Below are 22,531 nucleotides of genomic sequence, written 5' to 3' on the forward strand. Positions count from 1 at the left end.
GGAGTTCCACCCCAGCAAATGCCAACTGCTGAGAGTTACCAACAAACGCAAACCTGTGACCAACTCTTACAACATCCGTGGACACAAGTTAGAAGTTGTGGACTCTGCCAAATACCTCGGGGTTACCATCCACAAGAACCTCAGATGGAATGAACACATCGACAACATCACGAAGAAAGCAAATTCCACCAGAGCTTTCATACAACGCAACTTGCAGCACTGCCCACGTTATACCAAGGCAGCATGCTTTACAACGCTGGTAAGACCCCTAGTGGAGTATGCATGTACTGTGTGGGATCCACACACAGCCCTTAACATCCAGAAATTGGAGGCAGTACAACGACGATCGGCTCGATTTGTGATGAACAACTACTCACAAACTAGCAGTGTAACATCAATGCTTGAAATTCTCCAGTGGGCATCCTTGGAAGAACGTCGAGCCAGGAACAAAGCTATAATGATGTACAGGATAGTGCAAGGACTAGTAGCTATTCCAACAACTGAGCTACACCCAATGATGACTACAGCCAGAGGCCACACAAACAGATTCCTGATTCCCTATGCTAGGACCTTATTATATAAGCATTCCTTCTTCCCCGATAGTATCAGGATCTGGAATAACTTGCCACAGAGAGCAGTGGACAGTACCTCCCTGGATGAATTCCGACAGGGGGTCCTGGCATGCAGTCTACGTTAGAGCATCAACTTTTATCCAGTTTTAATCTCACCTGCACTGTATATACGTGCACTTGTTGTCACACCGAGCACAAGCCAAAGTGCGATGATACTCCAACGAGTCCTGCACTTTATTGGAAGAAGAAGAAGAAAACAATCACAATGAAATCCTTTCTGACCAGCTGCCCCAAATTGTTAAAACTTTCTCTGTAAGACTGAGAATTCCATCAGTAGATGGTCATAACTCTGTGCAAAATGTATATAATTTTGTATTGAAGCCACTATTACTTCAGCTAGTTTCATTCTCAGAAGAATTTCCTTTTACAATTGTTTATTGTAAGCTACAGTGACCAGTATGGGTATGGAGTAGAGCTGGCACAATATACTCCTTGGTACACCTTAGATGATCAACCACCTTGTGTAGCAAACACCTTTTGTCAACGCTAGTTCAGTACCATCCCTAGTAGCCTCCAGAGGTAAGTAAAATTAAATGTCACAATTCTTCATTAGATCTAGAAATGTAGTTCAGTGAATTTTTTTTTCTGTTTTCAAAAGGGAGTCAGTCCTTGGCTGTTGAATTGGGAAAAATCATCAAACTTTAAAATTTGGTCAATTGCAAATAACTAATGTCATTGTCTTTATTGATAAGCTATATTCTAATTCCATTTTTGTGCATTAGATTATATAAGTATAATTAATCTTTTCTTTTACTCTTTAAAATTCATTCTTACTCTTTAAAATTCACTGTATAAATATTTGTAATGGGAAAGGGCCGAAATCCGAACAAAATTTAACTGTATAAAAAAATTATATAAGATATACACGCATTATGAAACTCATCAATTTTATTTTAAAAATAACCTGGATAGCTTAATGGAAAAGCACTTGTTTGACACAAGGGATTTAGGTTCAAATCCTAATCTGGGTAAAATTTGAAGTTGATGAGTATTTGATAATACAGTGCAGTGTATTGGAATATCAAGCACTATATAATTATATGTACATTGTACAGTAGCAAGTCAAGTAAAATTTAAAACCTTGTTTGCCATGTATATCCCTACTGACTAATGCATATGTTCCTGACTCGAGATACCTGAATTGATTTTTATTTTTATATTAAAATCCAGTTGTTTACAACACCTTTTTACTATTCAATTTTGTGTATGAACTGATGTAGCCGGTGTTTTATAAAGGAAAACAAGTCCGGTTGTGGGTTTTCTCACTTTATTGCCTGACCCCAGGACTATATTATATATGGGATCAGCCCTACAATAATCAACATAAATATTAATATACAATATGACAAACAATAATTTCATTTGCACGCTAACATGTATTTGTTATATAAGTAAAACACACAGTCCCACAGCCTCTAACATTGGTAATAAAATAATTACGTTTATGTTATTGAACTTGATAATTTAAAATGATATCAGCAACTATATACTCAGTTACTTGCTATAATTGGCTATAAAATAGTGCTCTAGAATTACATATAATATAAATGTAATAATGTGCATATCTAAGGATATCGTACCGATTTATGGAATCGAGCTGAATCTAATCTAACTATATCTGGGCAATGTAGCTGTCACATATACCTGGAAAAGTGCCGTATTTCAATTAAAAAGTACATGAAATATTAGAGGATAGAATACAGCGTTACAAGTAAACTTCAACATTACGTTTTCATTATTTATAAAGTAAAATTATCAGAATACTAAATTAATATATACGTCTGGCAGACTATAAAAATATTCATTCATTCACTCATTCAAAAGAGGAAATATTAGTAGGAGATAAAAACTACTTACTGTGCGTTCTGTATGAAACTATTTATATGTAGGTAGTGGCTAGAATATGCTCTGCCTACGCCCTGAGTCGTAACTGGTCTGGTCACTCTCAGAACCTGTTAACTGGTTTTTATAAAATGCACGACCCGCCAAAGTGGCTAGGCCAATCAAATGCGTTGATATTTTTACATACAACTGTCTCGTCGATCAGGTCGTTTAGTTATTAATAGTAACATGCAAAAGTCATATGACCATATAAATAGTTTCATACAGAACGCACAGTAAGTAGTTTTTATCTCCTACTAATATTTCCTCTTTTGAATGAGTGAATGAATGAATATTTTTATATGTACGTAGTGGCTAGAATATGCTCTGCCTACGCCCTGAGTCGTAACTGGTCTGGTCACTCTCAGAACCTGTTAACTGGTTTTTATAAAATGCACCACCCGCCAAAGTGGCTAGGCCAATCAAATGCGTTGATATTTTTACATACAACTGTCTCGTCGATCAGGTCGTTTAGTTATTAATAGTAACATGCAAAAGAAGAAGATGAATATAGAATGAAATGATGATTTGATGAAAACAACATGAACATGAGCACATATTTTATTTTATTTAAACACACATATTGATCTTTTGATTTAATAAACAAACACACACAAAATCAACACTACCACACTGACAATGAGATTCACAGATCTACTGGTAAGTTTAAACTATACGTGTATATATATATGGTGAAACTATACTTGATTAGCATTAGTTTGTCCTTGAGACGGCTCCATGATCAACTTTATCATCAGAGAGATCTACCAAAATCTTTCAGATATGATTTGTGTATCTATACACTATTATTATGCCTTCTGTCAGTTTGTCACTATATATATTCAGTACTCATCTACTTTTGCATAGTATCAAAGGAGTTATATAGCGTAAGCATACTATGCCGAAATAGAGCACGGCAAATGTTTTCAACGAAAATATTTGAAGCGCCGACAGCGGGATTCGAACTCACGACGCTAAAATCAATCTAGCTTGAAGCCAACGCGTTACCGGTACGCTAATTTAGCCGATACTAATACGAACTGTATTTATATATATAACACGTAGATATATACGACTGACATCAAGCAATTAAAATTATATTTTTTTTCCAAAAAACACTTTATTATTGACGGTAATTGTAAAGTTAAAGTTTCTTATAAACTTTTGAATAAAATGATTGAACATTTTTCAAAGAAATTCTACATGAGAATCACAAAAACGCTTTTTGCCTGACGTCATGACGTCAGGCATATCTAAGGTTTAAAAGTTGCATTCTCCGAAACAGTGCAGACAATGGGACAAGCAATATCATTTTATTTCACCAAAAAGATTAACCGATTTATGTTAAGGATGTCAGCATTTACATTCACAATTGATGAAAATGTTATATGGCATGTAATAACAACAGCGAGCAAGAGTTTTCAAGTAAAAGGGACGTTCACCATGCAGTGCACGTGTGTAATCCTGATTTAAAAATAGATCAGCATTCCACTATATTTAAACGGTGAAAAAGGGGGAGGGGGTCATCGCAACAAGTTGTAACATATTGTCTATAACGGTACAATGTAAGTTATAATTGGTGTTGGATTATCATTATTACCAGATAGTCATCAGTTTGGATTAAAACAAAGATATATTTATACAGCTGGAATGTTTACAGGAGGAACTAAATCGCCGAAGCGGGGTGTGACCCGATTTTCGTTCAGTTGGGCGATTTCATTAATCTTGAAAAGGGGTCATAACTCGCGTGTCTTACTAAATGTACATTACTACATTTAACAATTACTAATCAAGTGTGTGTCTTAATTCGTTAGATCTGTTACAAAACATCCGATCCAAAGTATAATATACATGTATTTAGCTGTTACCATGGTTACAAAACAAATGTCAAAAAATTCATCTGACCCCCTCTCCATGGATCTTCTGCCAATGGATGAGTTCATTCGTTGCGTGAACGGTAATAGTAGGATTTCGCGCCATAATGTTCATTCATAATTTTGCACACCGATTAGTTGACGAGTGCGCTGGGATCATGCGAATACCCCAGAGCACACAATGTGTTTACATCACAGACACGTATCATCAGGGGTTGGAGTGAGGGGGGCTGCTTCCCCATCCCCACTTTTTTGGCAGCTGGCACTTTTCTTAACTTTATATGATAAATGGAAATATCATGGATTTGCCCCACCCCCCTCCACTTTTGTAGGAGCATGTAATAAATAAAACTGCAAATAAGGAATTCTAATTGAATTGAAGTTACAGTTAGGGGTTTTTTTTTCATGAATTTGAGAGTTCACACTTTTTTAATTGCTTGTCAAGATGATTTTGATGAAGCTGCCCACACACATTAAAAAACAATACGTGTTTGTATACCCTTTCATATTTCATATGGTTGGAAATTTTTTTAAAAATGCCTTTCAGTTGATTTTACATCTTAGTAAAACAAATATAATTTAAAAAAAAACGACTATTTACTCTCCAGCTTTCAAGCTTACATGCACTTATATGATATGTGTACATTCCTAAAAATAATTGAATTAATAAAATAACTGAATTTCAAGTGATATATATGTACATGTTCTAGATCGAAGAAAAAACTGACATTTCGTCTTAAATTTGCACGTTCCGTTCGTTTATAAATTTATGATCAGCAGCGAAAATAAATATTCATTTCTAATAAGATAGCCTAATGGATACATGGATGCTTCCATTGAATAATTTTGTTTAGTCAGGCAAGCTTTTTGGAAAGCTATTACTTGTTTAAATAACGCTTGATAAAGAATGTACAAAAAGAAAAATTCAATGAGATTTCGTCTGCTAAACATTTTGAGTTTTCTCGGAAATGCCAGACGTCTCTCATTTCTTGAAAAGAACATAAATCTTTGTTGACTTTTTATTGTACAACAACTTGTTGATTAAATAAACAATCAAATCAATTGATTAGTTTGAAAAAAAAAACAAACACTTGCTTTTCCGGTAATTGTATTTAGGGACTTGTCAACACCCGAACGTCACAGCTACTTATAGCAAAGCATGTCCGTATATTCAACAGTCGGCATAATAATAACAATAGTGTTGTGTTGTGCATGTACTATGCCTAAATAGTAGTCAGGGTTTGATACATAGTACACTCGCCTCCGGCTCGTGCACTATGTATCAAACCCTGACTACTATTTAGGCATAGTACATGCACAACACAACACGACACTATTATATAAATATTATTTCGTAAAGTAAAAATCCATAAATTTTACATTTTGGGTTTTGCTTCTACAATACATATGTACTAAAGAAGAATTAGAATGATATCTGGATTATCTCAGGTCTGTATAAATTCTCAACAAAAATGCAGCAAAAATGGACAACACCACCATACCACTGAAATGCAGCCTCATTTGTCATACATTTCATGAGACATGGAAATATTGCTCTAATATCAGGAACTCTTGAAAGAAAAGAAAAACATATACTTGTATATATAGTTACACTTATAATCCAGAAGTAAATAAATGAAATCGATGTAACAGGCATCTTTGTCGAGGATCAGCTGAAGGCCTCTCGGTACTGCCACAATTAAGATATCTAATATAGTGGGGTTTTTTTTTTAAACAAATCAAAGGTGCAGCAAAATGTATTACATATTTTAAAAAAGAAAGAATCCACGGATTCCATGTGCCAGTATCTTGGTAAATACAAGTACATGCATTTAGCTTATAAAATAGGCTCTTTTAATAATCTTGTAAAAAAAAATAACCTGGTTAATATACCTTTTTTGTGGACATGATTTACCATTATAACAACTCAGTTCTTTGTAGCCTGGCCCCGCCGTCACCAACTTTCTCAAGTAAATACTCAGCCTTAAGTCTGAGATTTTACCTCAAATTCATGCCCTTTACTTTAAAAGAAATTAATGAAAACGTACTTTAATTTATCCGATTTTATCCTATGTATATTATCCAAAAGAACACAACCAACCAGTACCCATATTTACTAAAGTTCGTAGACGTAGACGTAGAAGTTACGAATGACGTAAGATTGAAGTTACGAATACGTAAAATGGTATTTACTAAGCTACTCTTAGACGTAGACGTAGGTTACGAATTCTTAGGTGTACGATTTATTCGTACGCATGCGCAATAATTAGTTTCACTTCATAGAAGTGCGCGAATTTTTTTGTTTATCGTCTGCCGGTTTAAAACTAAAGAAAGATGGACGCGAAGAAGCAGAGAAAGGCAAATTTTAGCGATGTGGAGGTGGAAATATTAGTGGACGCGGTGGGAACTATATAGCTATATACAAGGTTTTGTATGGAAAGTTCTCACCGTGTCTGACTAACAACATGAAGACAATGGCTTGGGAGTCGGTGACAGAGAAGTAGGTCGATTTTATAATCGGAGATCATGAAGATAATCACTATCAGTCTATCTAGATCAAAAATACCATTTTACTGTTTATGTAGTAATGTGTTAGTCCATCATTTATGGATTTTTCATTAATAATTATTTATCATTCAGTGTTTTATGGATTTGTGCATTGCGGATTCTTGAATTTAACAGTTATTGTAATCACAATTCAGAATATCAGCTGACAATAAACACATATACAGAACACATTGTATTTCTGAATAATTATAGGTTTCATAGAAAGAAAATGACAGTGGTCACACACATATTACATTATAATTATGAAATCATGAAGTTCATATGTTTAGATCAGCTGTAGATATTTCTAATTTGCAAGCCTATTGTAAGTGGCTAAAAATTGGTAGACTATTTACATGCATTTGTGTTGTGAATTTGGGAAAGTAGCTCTTCAGTCTTCAGTTAGAAATGTTCCTCTTCACAAGTATTGGTCAGAATAAAAGCAGGTAGAGATTGATGGCTATCATTACTCTCTGATTATTGTTAATTTTTCGAGTTTAGAAATTTCAATTGATACTTATTACCATGATACTTTAACACCTTCTAATCTAAATACCTGTACAGGTACACTGAGTGTTTGTGCTCTTTTCATATGCAATTGTGCACATATGTAGAGTAAACGCCGTAAATCTGCAGTGCACAAGAGGGGTAGTGGAAGTAAAAAAAAAGTGGCAAGACATGCAGTCTGCCGTCAAGAAGAAGGAAGCTCAACGGAGGAAAAACTTGACGCAAACTGGAGGAGGGCCTTCACAGCTCCCCATGTTGAAGCCTTGGGAGGAGAAAGTTTGTTGAACATGCCATTATTCTATTTCAATCTTTACAGTGTTAAAAGGCAATCCAAACCTTCAAGAAGTATTTCATACTGTTGTATTCATATGTTAATTTGTTACATGTGATCCTTACAAGGAAATTAAGGTAGGTCCATAACAATGAAATGATAAACTTCAAGTTGAAGATATCCATGGTGTAACATACAAAGACAAGCTGTTATTGTGTCAATTTGTGTGTACTGGTCCATTGATTTAGCAATTACAAAAGCCCAAATGGTATTGTTTTGGGGGTATAATTGACAATATGATATAAAATTAATATTTAGCTACATGCTAAGGTTCTGTCATTTAGTGAATGAATACTTGAAATTTGTAAATGTCCGAGAAGACAGATCATTGTGGGTAAGTATGAACTAACCAGTATTGATGCTTCACTGACAATCTCTCGTGAACATATGTTGTTCTGTGTAAGTCCTTGTCTGTCCTTTTATGTACCCTAAATGTATATAACTGACTTAGGAGATAATGGGTTCAAATCCCATCACTACTTCATATGTTTTCAAGTAGTGTTTTAAGGTAGGTCTCCAAGTTCTAGTATCAACTAATATAAGTGTTATGTTTGCATGCTGTTTTATTTCTCCATTGTTTTGTCTCCAACATCAATCCAATTTAAATCTAAATGATATTGTTTATAAAATTGTTATTAATTATGAATCATTTGCTTTACAAGAAAATGAAGATGAAATGAAAATGATTTTTTTTCAAATGCTTCTGACAAGATGCTTTATTTTTAACTCCTTTTTCTTTATGGAATGAATTGTAAATTGTCAGACTATAGTAAGGAAATATGTACTTTTAACTCCATGAAAATTTTAGATATTGCAGTTGATTCCTCAGTCAGCCATATCTGGAATTGAGGATGGGGTGGACACCAGTGAAGTCAGGTCTTCCCCACAGATGTCCCAAAAACCAAGTTGCCTTGAGATACAGCCATTTATTGTCACTGAGGGTAAGATTATAAGTTGCCATGATACTTCACTATCATTGATCATGTTGGTATATCACTATGAATAGTTACAGTAGTTATACCCCCACATATGAAGTTTTAGGAAGGGGGGGGTCTTTTTGGAAGCACTCTGTTCATCTCTTTGTCTGTCTGTTCTACATGATCAGTCTTCTAAGATATGGAGTTGCATTATTATACCATAGGAGTAAGTGATTTATAATGAAGGAGAAAAACAACTTATTACTTCTTTCAAGAAGAGTATTCAAGGTTTTATCCATCAAAGAGCTTTGCATGGCTATGTTCATTAACTGCAAAGGTTGGGTTTATTGTCTTTTTTCTGCATTGTAAATAAAAAAAATATCAATAAATGTAACCAAGAGGCTTCTGGTTAAAAGTATGACTAAATAAATAAATAAAGAACAACATTTGTTTTAGTTCCAGCTGAAGAACTTGAAAATCTAGACACTAATAGTGATGTGCCAGTTGTCTCTCAATCTGAAGGTTAGTATATATCCTATGTTTAGTATTCTTTAAACAATTCAACATTTTGAAATACTGGTATTTAACTGAAATTTATCATTCTGCCCAAGAAAAGTGCAAAATTTATCAAAATGCTTATAATTGTTAGTTTAAGCAAATATAATTATGTCTCCCCTTTCAAAGGGGAGATATATTGTTTTTGTCGACTTTCTTATTCTTCTTATTCTTCTTATTAAGGTCTTCCGTTTCCAACGGAAGACCTTATTGTTATTCTTCGGTTTCTTTTTCCCTATTATTAGGGTCTTCCGTCTTCAGCGGAAGACCCTTCTATTATTGTAATGTTTCTTTTTCACTTTTCTTATTATTATTAAGGTCTTCCGTTTCCAACGGAAGACCTTATTGTTATTCTTCGGTTTCTTTTTCCCTATTATTTTTATTCTTTTTTTTTCTTCCCATTTTTGTGCACGCAATTTCTCAGAAACGGCTCAACCGATCTCCATCAAATTTTCAGATGTGATAGATAGTGGTCTGAACTTGATAGCAAATTTTTTGCACTGATGACGTCACATCTGTTTTGGAGATATTGAGATTTTTCTATTTTTTATATGGGTATTTTGTCTGCGGCCGTTCTCCTAAACTATAAGAGATTTTGAGCTCAAATTTCTACGGTTGGTAAACGAAAGATTGAAGTTTTGCATGATTGTTGTTTTGTATGTTTAGCACTACTGGCGCCAAAGCTCGCTATGGCTCGAAAATTGACATTAAAAAAGCGTCGTAATTTTTTGTGCTTTCCTCTCTTTATCTCTTTTCTGGAAAATATTTTGTTTAAACATGTAATGTAAAAAAAGTTTATATTTACAAGACCTTTCTGCTGATATCAGGAAAAAGGGGCTGGCTCCTTAAATAAGGGACCTAAAGGGCTCTAAAGTCTTTTACCCATAACTCTTTATCGAGGGATATTTTGTAATAAATTATATAAGCAAATATGTTTATCTTACAAATATGAAGCCAAGCATAATAACGATTTTCTCATATGTTTCGTATTTAGGGGTTTTTAGGGGTCAGAAGTCCAAAACTTTGACCACTTATATCTCAAAACGGAAAAATATTTTGAAATGCAGTATAAAAGAAAAGATGCTCAAAATGATGTACTTAACACCATGCAACCTAAAAAATTTGGTTCAGCGGCCCCAATAAGGAGATAAGGGACCGGCCCCTAAAATATTCTTTCTCAGATATCTCAAGAATGGTAACGAATTTCTGAACACTTGTTGAACAAAATGTCTTTATAATCAAATGACCTTTGATGTGATACCAAGAAAAAGGGGCTGGCCCCTAATATTAGGGACCTAGAGGGCTCTAAAGTCTTTTTACTATAGTTCTTTACTGAGGGATATTTTGTAATAAATTATAGAAGCAAATATGTTTATCTTACAGTTATGAAGCCAAGCAGTAAAACGATTTTCTCATATGTTACGTAATTAGGGATTTTTAGGGGTCAGAAGTCCAAAACTTTGACCACCTATATCTCAAAACGGAAAAATATTTTGAAATGCAGTATAAAAGAAAAGATGCTCAAAATGATGTCCTTAACACCATGCAACCTAACAAATTTGGTTCAGCGGCCCCAATAAGGAGATAAGGGACCGGCCCCTAAAACATTCTTTCTGAGATATCTCAAGAATGGTAACGAATTTCTGAACAGTTGTTGAACAAAATGTCTTTATAAACAAATGACCTTTCATTTGATACCATGAAAAAGGGGCTGGCCCCTAACATTAGGGACCTAGAGGGCTCTAAAGTCTTTTTCCTATAGTTCTTTACCGAGGTGTATTTCGTAATAGATTATAGAAGCAAATATGTTTATCTAACATTTGTGTAGCCTAACATTATAATGATTTTTCTCATGTGTTACGTTATTAAGGATTTTTAGGGGTCAAAAGTCCAAAAATGTGAAAACCTATATCTCAAAAAGAATAAATATTTTGAAATGCAGTATAAAAGAAAAGATGCTCAAAATGATGTCCTTAACACCATGCAACCTTACAATTTTTGTTCAGCGGCCCCAATAAGGAGATAAGGTCCGGCCCCTAAAATATTCTCTCTGAGATATCTCAAGAATGGTAACGGATTTCTGAACACTTGTCGAACAAAATGTCTTCATAATCAAATGAACTTTCATTTGATACCGTGAAAAAGGGGCTAGCCCCTATTATTAGGGACCTAGAGGGCTCTAAAGTCTTTTTCCTATAGTTCTTTACCGAGGGGTATTTCGTAATAGATTATAGAAGCAAATCTAACAGTTGTGTAGCCTAACATTGTAATGATTTTTCTCATGTGTTACGTTATTAAGGATTTTTAGGGGTCAAAAGTCCAAAAATGTGATAACCTATATCTCAAAAAGAAAAAATATTTTGAAATGCAGTAGAAAAGAAAAGATGCTCAAAATAATGTACCTAATAACATGCAACCTTACAATTTTTGTTCAACGGCCCCAATAAGGAGATAAGGTCCGGCCCCTAAAATATTCATTCTGAGATATCTCAAGAACGGTGACGAATTTCTAAACACTTGTTGAACAAAACTCTTACACCTGAAACAAAATAGTATCAGGCACTTAAAATGAAGATCCTCTTTTCCTGTTTTAAATCATATATAGCTGTTAAATAGCAAAATCAAGATCGAACATAAATCCCAATTTCTAAAATCTGACGGAAGACCTCCTCGTTGCTCGCAACGAGATCGTATCTAGTTATTATTATTATTCTTTTTTTGTCTTACAAATTTTGTGCAGGCGATTTCTCGGAGATGACTCGTTCGATTTCCTTCAAATTTGCAGGGCTGATGACTAGTCATACGAATTTTATACCCCCGGAACAATTTTGAAAAATTCACTTCCGGTCGGAAGTTATGGTCGATTTACAATTTTTAAAAGTCAATTTTGTCGGCGATGTTTCTCAAAAACGAGTAAAGATAGAGAACTGAAATTTTCAGAGATGATAGATCTAGCAATATACTCGTGTACCTCGGTCACGAGAATGTTGGCCGTCACTTCCGGTCGTCACCGGAAGGAAAATTAAAAAATGAAAATTCTCAACTTTTTATTTTTATATATTTTTTCCAATAAGATGATAGTGACTCTTTTACTGATTCAGAATATGTAATTTGTTTCAAAATCGATCAAGGCGTTCTCGAGAAATTAAGCGTCAAAGCCCTGAAGCGAGAGTCCGAGTAGCTCAGTCGATATAGTCGTGGACATGGCCCAGGCGACCCGGGTTCAAGCCTGGAGTGCCACAAATTTTTTTTTTCATTTTTTTCGCTTAGATTTACGATTTTATCTTTGAATTGATAAGTTTAATCTTATCTATTCAAAAATTGGACGGAAGACCCACTCGTTGCTCGCAACGAGATCGAATCTAGTTTTTATTCTTTTTTTTTCTTCCCATTTTTGTGCACGCGATTTCTCAGAAACGGCTCAACCGATCTCCATCAAATTTTTAGATGTGATAGATAGTGGTCTGAAGTTGATAGGAAATTTTTTGCACTGATGACGTCACATCCGTTTTGGAGATATTGAGATTTTTCTATTTTTTATATGGGTATTTTGTCTGCGGCCGTTCTCCTGAACTATAAGAGATTTTGAGCTCAAATTTCTACGGTTGGTAAACGAAAGATTGAAGTTTTGCATGATTGTTGTTTTGTATGTTTAGCACTACTGGCGCCAAAGCTCGCTATGGCTCGAAAATTGACATTAAAAAAGCGTCGTAATTTTTTGTGCTTTTCTCTCTTTATCTCTTTTCTGGAAAATATTTTGTTAAAACATGTAATGTAAAAAAAGTTTATATTTACAAGACCTTTCTGCTGATATCAGGACAAAGGGGCTGGCCCCTCAAATAAGGGACCTAAAGGGCTCTAAAGTCTTTTACCCATAACTCTTTACCGAGGGATATTTTGTAATAAATTATAGAAGCAAATATGTTTATCTTACAAATATGAAGCCAAGCAGTGAAACGATTTTCTCATATTTTACGTAATTAGGGGTTTTTAGGGGTCAGAAGTCCAAAACTTTGACCACCTATATCTCAAAACGGAAAAATATTTTGAAATGCAATATAAAAGAAAAGATGCTCAAAATGATGTACTTAACACCATGCAACCTAAAAAATTAGGTTCAGCGGCCCCAATAAGGAGATAAGGGACCGGCCCCTAAAACATTCTTTCTCAGATATCTCAAGAATGGTAACGAATTTCTGAACACTTGTTGAACAAAATGTCTTTATAATCAAATGACCTTTCATTTGATACCAAGAAAAAGGGGCTGGCCCCTAATATTAGGGACCTAGAGGGCTCTAAAGTCTTTTTACTATAGTTCTTTACTGAGGGATATTTTGTAATAAATTATAGAAGCAAATATGTTTATCTTACAGTTATGAAGCCAAGCAGTATAACGATTTTCTCATGTGTTACGTAATTAAGGATTTTTAGGGGTCAAAAGTCCAAAACTTTGCTCACCTATATCTCATTCTTCATATTCTTCTTATTCTTCTTCATCCAAATTTGTCCAGGCCGTAACTTAAATACCCTTTGACATTAAGACTTCAAACTTGGAACATAGGTAGATGGTATTGAGAAGGAGTGCACGCCACCAAAAGTTTTGACCTTGACCTATTTTTTTGTCAAGGTCAAGCTTTTCATAAAAAATATTATCTGGACCATAACACAAGACTCCTTTAACATACAGACTTTTAACTTGTATCATGAATAGATGGTATATAACCTAGTTGAACCTTACCAAAATTTTTGACCTTGACCAAGAATTTTTATTTCAAGGTCATATTAGAAAAAACTTCATTGTTCAACTCCTGAATATACTTTGACAGAAGGACTTCAAACTTTAAACAAAGAACAACAATAATACACTTAGGTGTACTATTGAATAATATTTGACCTTGACCTTGTTTTACTCAAGGTCAAACTAAGAAAAAAATAATAAAATTTTGTGTGGGTCATAACTTTAATACCCTTTGACATTAAGACTTCAAACTTGGAACATAGGTAGATGGTATTGAGAAGGAGGGCGCGCCACCAAAAGTTTTGACGTTGACCTATTTTGTTCTTCAAGGTCAAGCTTTTCATAAAAAATATTGTCCGGACCATAACACAAGACTCCTTTAACATACAGACTTTTAACTTGTAACATGGATAGATGGTTTATAACCTAGTTGAACCTTACCAAAATTTTTGACCTTGACCTAGAATTTTTATCTCAAGGTCATATAAGAAAAAACTTCATTGTTCAACTCCTGAATATACTTTGACAGAAGGACTTCAAACTTTAAACAAAGAACAATAATAATACACTTAGGTGTACTATTGAATAATATTTGACCTTGACCTTGTTTTACTCAAGGTCAAATTATGAAATAAATAATAAAATTTTATCTGGGTCATAAATTTAATACCCTTTGACATTAAGACTTTAAACTTGGAACATAGGTAGATGGTATTGAGAAGGAGTGCACGCCACAAAAAGTTTTGACCTTGACCTATTTTGTTCTTCAAGGTCAAGCTTTTCATAAAAAATATTGTCCGGACCATAACACAAGACTCCTTTAACATACAGACTTTTCACTTGTATCATGGATAGATGGTATATAACCTAGTTGAACCTTACCAAAATTTTTGACCATGACTTAAAAATTTTTTATAAGGTCAAATTAGAAAAAAACTTCATTGTTCAACTCCTGAATATACTTTGACAGAAGGACTTCAAACTTAAAACAAAGAGCAATAATAATACACTTAGGTGTACTATTGATTTATATATGACCTTGACCGTGTTTTACCCAAGGTCAAATTAAGAAAAAGATAATAAAATTTTATCTGGGTCTGGGTAACATATAGCTGACATTATTCTTTTTCAATTGTTAAATTTGCCCCATATTACAATCCTTGGGGAGAAGGGGAGACATGTGTTTTTTTGTAAAAAAAAACAATACCCACTAGTTATCAATCTGATTAAAATCAGATCTGCGATCCGCTCCAACAAATTCAATGTCGCTACACAAAGATCTCTTGTGTGGCAACATCGAATTAGTCGGAGAGGATCGCAGATCTGATTTTAATCAGATTGATATAATTATACACACTGCCAATATGATTATACCCCTTGCAAACAAAGATTGGGGGGGGGGTTAAATAGGAATCTCCTTGTCCGTCTGTCTTTCCCTGTGTTCCCTGTCTGTGCAATCATGTCAATGATTGCATGTATTGCACAAACATGATGGTTGCAATATTGAAAATGTAAGATCCTCATTATGTTAATGATTCTGATGGATTTGCCATTCTCAAATGTTAATATAAGTAATATACAGCAATGTGAAAAAATCATCAATGAACTTTTCTCAATGATGTTTATTTCTTAATTTACTTGAATTATGATATTTTCTTAACGGGGTGTATCATTTGTAAGTTTGCAAACTCAAGGTACCTCTTGCTAGTTTTCTTTAAAATTTCCTTTAACTTCACAGAAGAATCTTCTTTGTCAGAACCGTCTACTTCTAAAGGTATGAAAACAAGAAAAACACAAAACAGAAACACAATTCTATTTTGCCTTACATATGTGAAAAATTTCTAGTTTATATTAAGATTTTAAAAAGATAAAAAAAAATGTTCTGGCATTACTCTATATCGAGATAAGATTTATTCTCCGTTTATAAGGAAAACGGAAAGCTCAGACATTTAATGAGTACAGCTACGGATCTCGGCGCCTCATTGAAATTGAGGAGGAGAAGCTTTCAATCAAAAAGCAGAGACTGGAAATTGAAAAAGAGAGGCTCGAGATTTTGAAGAACTTTTATGCTTTGTTTTCTTCTTCAAATGTTCAATCTGTTTGTAATCTTTTGTCTGAGTTTTAATTAGTAATTTCATTTATACTTGCTTGAAACTTCCACCCTCTGTGAGACCAATGTTTTTTTATACCTCCGCTCCAAAGGAGAAGGGGTTATACTGTTTTACCCTTGTGTGTCTGTCTGTCTCATGACTGTCCTTTTGTTCATCTGTCTGTCAGTAACGGTAATTTCTGTCACAGTTTTTCAGCAACTATTCATCACAGATGCTTGAAATTGTATCACACTATTTGTTTAGGCATGCCAGAAGTTAGGATTTATTTTTGTACCAATCAGCTTTCTGTCAACTTTGCTCATTTTGCATATTCACATCAGAGCGGGGTATTACTAGTGAAAATTAAGCTCACAGATATCTTGTTCTGCCTTTTCTGACCATTATTACAATTACAATTACTTGTATGGAAGCAGCATTTTTAATTTGCTGGTTATATTAAATTTTATTATAATTATCCACCATATGGACTACAATATTTTTGTTTATATTTTAAAGAATGTGAAAACATTAAGTACATGAATGAATTGTCTTGGAAAATAGACTTTATCATTTTTAAATTTATCAAATAACAAATAAACACATGCTAAATTTCAAGGGACTCAATATATTTCATAAATGTATTTTAAGAGTACCATCTGAAGACAACTTTAACAATAATACATGCATATAAAATGTAAATTAAAAAGTACAGTAAGTCATACTCTGGCATTATCTTGATGTGTTGAACAGTATTAATTTTTTGATTTACAAAAAAAAAAAATTGAAAATGACACTGTGGATTAACAAAAAAATGTTTCTTTGTATGTGTTCCAGTTAGATGGAGAATTCAAAAATGGAATATTACAATTCTACAGTAAGATGGCAGCTTTAAATGATATCTCTCTTTAAAAATATCAAATAAAACAAATCTAAAACAATAACCAAATCGTTTACCATAATTGAGTTGACAATGTAGAACATGATTTTTTAGATAACAAATTGGAAAACATCAATCTTAGAACACATTTAACGTACTAACTTTTGTACAATTCAAAGATAATGACCTGTAAGCAGAAAAAAAATTATCACTTATTTAAATAATTAAAATATCAAACTACATTTAACAGGGTGTTGCACATTACTTATCAAAGATTACTAACTATTGGACAGGCAAATATATCAAATAAACAGACAATTCCACTAAATAATTAAAATCTTCTAACAATGATGTTTCTGGTGTTAACTGCGTTTGCATTGACAATAGTTTCAGCATTGAAAGTGTCATTATCGGAGAAGATGGGTACTTGTCCTGTTGCTGGTGCTGGAATGCGGTCTTCGATGGCCCTGTTGTGGAGGCGGCAGCAACATTCGATGATCCTTACACATTTTGAAGGGGTGTAGGCCAAAGCTCCTCCTGTTTTGTGCAGACATCTGTAACAGAATATTATTGTTGAATAACATGGATATGAATTATGATCCGTCACCTAGTCATGCGTTTGTTGGAAAGTATAAATTTATGCATTGTCAAGTCCCAAACATTATTTTGTATTTTTTCAAAGAATTTTGCATGTTTTTGCAACTATTTGTATGGCCCATTTGTAAATGGGTTAGTGATGTTTTAAAAATAATTTTATAAAAAAAATGAATTTGAAATAATTTTATGATTTGGGTGTTCTGTATCTAATTCTCCTTTTTAGCTCACCTGAGCTGAAAGCTCAAGTGAGCTATTCTGATCACATTTTGTCTGTCGTCCGTCTGTCCGTCCGTCTGTCCGTAAACTTTTCACATTTTCAACATCTTCTCAAGAACTACTAGGCCAATTTCAACCAAACTTGGCACAAATCATCCTTAGGCAAAGGGGATTCAAAGTTGTGAAAATTAAGGTCCACACCCGTTTTCAAGGGGAGATAATTAGAAATTAATGAAAAATTTCGAGAAATTTTCAAAAATCTTCTTCTCAAGAACCAGAAAGCCAGGAAAGCTGAAACTTGTGTGGTAGCATCCTCAGGTAGTGTAGATTCAAAGTTGTGAAATTCATGACCCCCGGGGGTAGGATGGGGCCACAATGGGGGGTCGAAGTTTTACATACGAATATATAGAGTAAATCTTTAAAAATCTTCTTCTCAGAAATGAATCAGCCAGGAAAGCTGAAATTTGTGTGGAAGCATCCTCAGGTAGTGTAGATTCCAAGTTGTGAAATTCATGACCCCCGGGGGTAGGGTGGGGCCACAATGGGGGGTCGAAGTTTTACATACGAATATATAGAGTAAATCTTTAAAAATCTTCTTCTCAGAAATTAATCAGCCAGGAAAGCTGAAATTTGTGTGGAAGCATCCTCAGGTAGTGTAGATTCAAAGTTGTGAAATTCATGACCCCCGGGGGTAGGGTGGGGCCACAATGGGGGGTCGAAGTTTTACATACGAATATATAGAGTAAATCTTTAAAAATCTTCTTCTCAGATATTAATCAGCCAGGAAAGCTGAAATTTGTGTGGAAGCATCCTCAGGTAGTGTAGATTCAAAGTTGTGAAAATCATGACCCCTGGGGTTAGGGTGGGGCCACAATGGGGGGGTCGAGGTTTTACATAGGAATATATAGAGTAAATCTTTAAAAATCTTCTTCTCAGAAACTAATCAGCCAGGAAAGCTGAAACTTGTGTGGAAGCATCCTCAGGTAGTGTAGATTCATAGTTGTGAAAATCATGATCCCTGGGGGTAGGGTGAGGCCACATTGGGGGGGGGGGGGTGTTAAAATTTTACATAGGAATATATAGAGTAAATCTTTAAAAATCTTCTTCTCAGAAACTAATCAGCCAGGAAAGCTGAAACTTGTGTGGAAGCATCCTCAGGTAGTGTAGATTCAAAGTTGTGAAAATCATGATCCCTGGGGGTAGGGTGGGGACAATGGGGGGGGGGGGGGGGGGGTCGAAGTTTTACATAGGAATATATAGAGTAAATATTTAAAAATCTTCTTCTCAGAAACTAATCAGCCAGGAAAGCTGAAACTTGTGGGAAGTATCCTCAGGTAGTGTAGATTCAAAGTTGTGAAAATCATGACCCTTGGGGGTAGGGTGAGGCCACATAGGGGGGGGGGTGTTAAAGTTTTACATAGGAATATATATAGAGTAAATCTTTAAAAATCTTCTTCTCAGAAACTAATCAGCAAGATGATTCTTTATAATTGTTAAGACTTTGGCTCCAGGACAATTCTTCGGCCTCACAAGAAGGTTCAGAGTTTGATGTAGCTAAATATCCCATATATAAACAATTGTAAAGGATCTTTTTGAGAACTGCAATACTCAACATGTGATATGACTATAAAATTGAAGCAGGCAGCTATTTTTTCATTAGAATCTTTTGTATTACTGTTTTGAGTTATTGCCCTTGATTTATTGATTCTTGATTATTTTCATTAATGCATCCACTGTTAACCAATTATTGTGATGATTATTTTTATACAATAATAAATATTCAATGTATATAAGTTGTTCTGCATAAGTAGTTTTGGGTTAGGCCGGATTAGTTTGTTTATTTTTGATTTCCAATTTTTAGATACTATGAATTATTTTAGGCCGGCACATATATAGGGACAGTGTATAATGTGTTGCGACGAGCGACTGTTTGGGGTTAAACTTAAACAGGTACGGAGAGATTGAGGGTGTGGACATCCCTGCTCTATCTAATCTTCGTGTTTTTCTAATCTACGATACAGAGTGTGCGATCCTTCCTGCCCTGTATCGCATTAATACAAGTGTGCGGTCATACCTGCTTGTCTTGGTGGTGGTTGCGGCGGAGCACTAGTGTATGGTCATCCCTTCTGGTGTTCTGGCCTTTCTAGCGCAAGTGTGCGGTCATCCCTGCTTGCGTTATCTCTGCTTGCGTTAACGTTGGTACCTGTGAGTTGCGTAGGTGTGCGGTCATCCCTGCCTGCGTAACTTTGAGTCCCTATATATGTGCAGGAGCGGTGATTAAAGTCTGCTCTTGTAAATATTGGCAGCAATCAGGGCTATCCGAGTTCCAAGGAGGAAAAATGGATTTTATTTATACAGGATCTACATATATTATTGTACATTGTCCAGATTGTTTGTATTATGACTCCATTAAGCTGACTTTATCATACCTATTGTTCCTCAGGTGAGCGATGTGGCCCATGGGCCTCTTGTTCTGTATTGTAAACTCATTATCAGATGGGGGAGCGATGTTGTCCCATTGGAAGTGCAGTCTCGGGAAAAAGTTAAATTAAAGAAATAAAGAGAAGATAAAAGAGAAGTGTTACCCAGGTAAGAAATTTTGCTTATATGCTTTATGTTTGGAGTCTGTTCTGCAAGTCTAATATTTGAATGAAATCTATTTTTTTTATACTTGCCGAAATCTGGACTAAGAACACCAAAAGCCCTCTCAACGCAGTTTCTTGTCTTGATGTGACTGGCATTGTACTTCTCCTGTTGTCCTGCTTGGGGCGTGAGGAAAGGAGTCATTAGCCATGGACGAAGGGGGTAGCCACTGTCCCCTAAAAGCCATCCTCCACCTGGCAGCTGGTCCATTATCTCGGGAATGCTCGAGTTTGCAAGTATGTATGCATCATGTGTGGCACCCCCATACTTGCAAACGATGTTAGTAAATCTGAAATGAGATGTTGGTATATAAATGCAGTCATAAGGAAACAATTAAAAAAAATGTTGATAGTTTTATAGACCCAACATAGTAATTTCACTGATTGTCCACTTAAAAATAGAATTTTTTATTTACCTCAGGTCAGCGGTCACGATTCCCTGCATATTTATGGCATCAAACCCTTTCCTGCACACAAAAACATGCTCATCGTCTCCAGTCATTCCCATGATTGGAATCAGAGTTCCATCAATGGCACCAACTACGTTGGGGAAGTTTGCCACCCTCAAAAAGTCCTCCTTTGTCCGAAGAATTTCCTCTTGCCCCATCGGAAAAATGATGTTGTCAAGGCTGGCATTCAGGGCATCAATGACTCCCATAAACATTCTGCTGAATGAGGGTTGAGAAATACCATGTATGTCAGCAGCCTCAGACTGAATTTTGTATTGTGACTCAACGAAGCCGATTTTATCCTGCCTAGTGTTGCTCAGGTGAGCGATGTGGCCCATGGACCTCTTGTACTGTAAATTTCTATACCCCGTGTAATTTTAATGAGGACACAAAGGAATAACAATTATCAAAAGTCCTGAATTTTGCATTGTGGTCCAAATAACAAACATCTTATAAATTAATTTTCTGTGTGTTTATAAATGAAAGAATTATACGTGTAGGTGGAATTTCATTGTCATTTGTATGCAGTCGCATATGCTCAGGTTGGACTGAATATACCTGTTATATGTAATTACACAACATTGTCCAGATAGAAGTATTCAAGACTTCACGCATATCGCTAAAAGTTAGGAAGTAAAACTGTGAACTGTTAATAAGTTCACGTATGTGGAACTACTGTGTACCCCTTTATACTGAACCTTGTCGTCTATAATAATGCATTACAACATGTTACAGATAATAACAATGAAATTTCATATATTCATCCAATATCCTTTATCTGCAAATATATTCTCGTTGAAAAATTAATGTGAAATATCTCAAATAATATTTTTAAAATAGGTTTCAAAACCCCTAACACAGTTTCACCCGTAAAACAAGAATATCCCTCCGTTTGAGGGTCTGTGCATACTGTTGTGAAAAAATTGATGCCCAAAAGGGGGGGGGGGGGGTTATAATGGGTATTCATAAAAGACACTGATCATTGTTCATCAGTAAAAGTATGTGTAACATCAAGATTGTGTTTTATCACATAAATGTCATTCTGATGATTATATATATATCGGATTTTTTGTAAAAGGGGGGGGGGGGGGGGTGAAATGCTTGGGATTCCTGGTAAATTGTTGGATGAAGAAGGGTCATGATTGATAATTGTACAAGACACTAATCATTGTTTGTCAGTAATTAATCAACCAGACAGCATGTTTAACATTGTGTTTTATCATATCAATATCATGGTGATGAATGTATATATTCGGATTTTTTTTGGGGGGGGGGGGGTGAAATGCTTGGGTGAAAATTATACTGCAACTAGAAATACATCGGGTTTAATATCAGCGAAATTACTTACCATAGATGAAACAGGCAAAGGATGAGACCTGTTAGTAGGTCGTGAAAGTCTTCTGTCCACCTGCTGAATGAAATCAACGATGGTCCGCCTCGGGAATCGATAACGGCAAATCAGTTCTCGGTCGCAGAAGACATCTAAGGGGTTAGTCCGGTCCCGGAAAACTCTCTGACGTCTCAGACTCTTCTCTCTCGCAAGTGTAAACAAAATCGCCGCCATGTCTGATAAGATACGCGTACCTATAGAGCAGACGTAGATTTACGTCCGATTATGACGTAATTTTACGTCTACGTCATTTTGTGAATACCGTTTTAGACGTAAACGTACGCTACG

The 22,531-nt window shown here is 35.0% G+C and overlaps 2 protein-coding genes and 1 long non-coding RNA gene across 5 annotated transcripts; 2 read left to right on the forward strand and 1 right to left on the reverse strand.

Moving 5' to 3' along the window:
• Positions 1 to 6,991: 6,991 nt before the first annotated feature.
• LOC128182383 (uncharacterized) lies at positions 6,992 to 17,761 on the forward strand. Of its 3 annotated transcripts, none has more exons than XM_052850988.1 (5): positions 6,992 to 7,717; positions 8,581 to 8,713; positions 9,146 to 9,211; positions 16,907 to 16,946; positions 17,337 to 17,761. In XM_052850988.1, exons 1-5 carry the CDS (start codon positions 7,613 to 7,615, stop codon positions 17,461 to 17,463), a joined length of 471 nt encoding a protein of 156 aa, XP_052706948.1. In that variant the 5' UTR covers positions 6,992 to 7,612; the 3' UTR covers positions 17,464 to 17,761. The 3 variants fall into 3 exon arrangements, with proteins under 3 accessions (XP_052706948.1, XP_052706950.1, XP_052706949.1); XM_052850990.1 differs by lacking the exon at positions 17,337 to 17,761 and adding an exon at positions 15,721 to 15,756 and having other exon boundaries at positions 15,911 to 17,281; XM_052850989.1 differs by lacking the exon at positions 16,907 to 16,946.
• Positions 17,371 to 21,906, reverse strand: LOC128182382 (putative nuclease HARBI1). The gene is made up of 3 exons (XM_052850987.1): positions 20,821 to 21,906; positions 20,438 to 20,694; positions 17,371 to 17,503 (listed from the first exon to the last, which is right to left on the reverse strand). Exons 1-3 carry the CDS (start codon positions 21,189 to 21,191, stop codon positions 17,451 to 17,453), a joined length of 681 nt encoding a protein of 226 aa, XP_052706947.1. The 5' UTR covers positions 21,192 to 21,906; the 3' UTR covers positions 17,371 to 17,450.
• LOC128182384 (uncharacterized) lies at positions 20,230 to 20,964 on the forward strand. Its single transcript, XR_008243411.1, has 3 exons — positions 20,230 to 20,351; positions 20,454 to 20,641; positions 20,826 to 20,964. It is a non-coding gene; the product is annotated as an uncharacterized LOC128182384 (long non-coding RNA).
• Positions 21,907 to 22,531: the final 625 nt, after the last annotated feature.

Source organism: Crassostrea angulata, chromosome 4, assembly GCF_025612915.1.
Source record: "Crassostrea angulata isolate pt1a10 chromosome 4, ASM2561291v2, whole genome shotgun sequence".
NCBI lineage: Eukaryota > Metazoa > Mollusca > Bivalvia > Ostreida > Ostreidae > Magallana > Magallana angulata.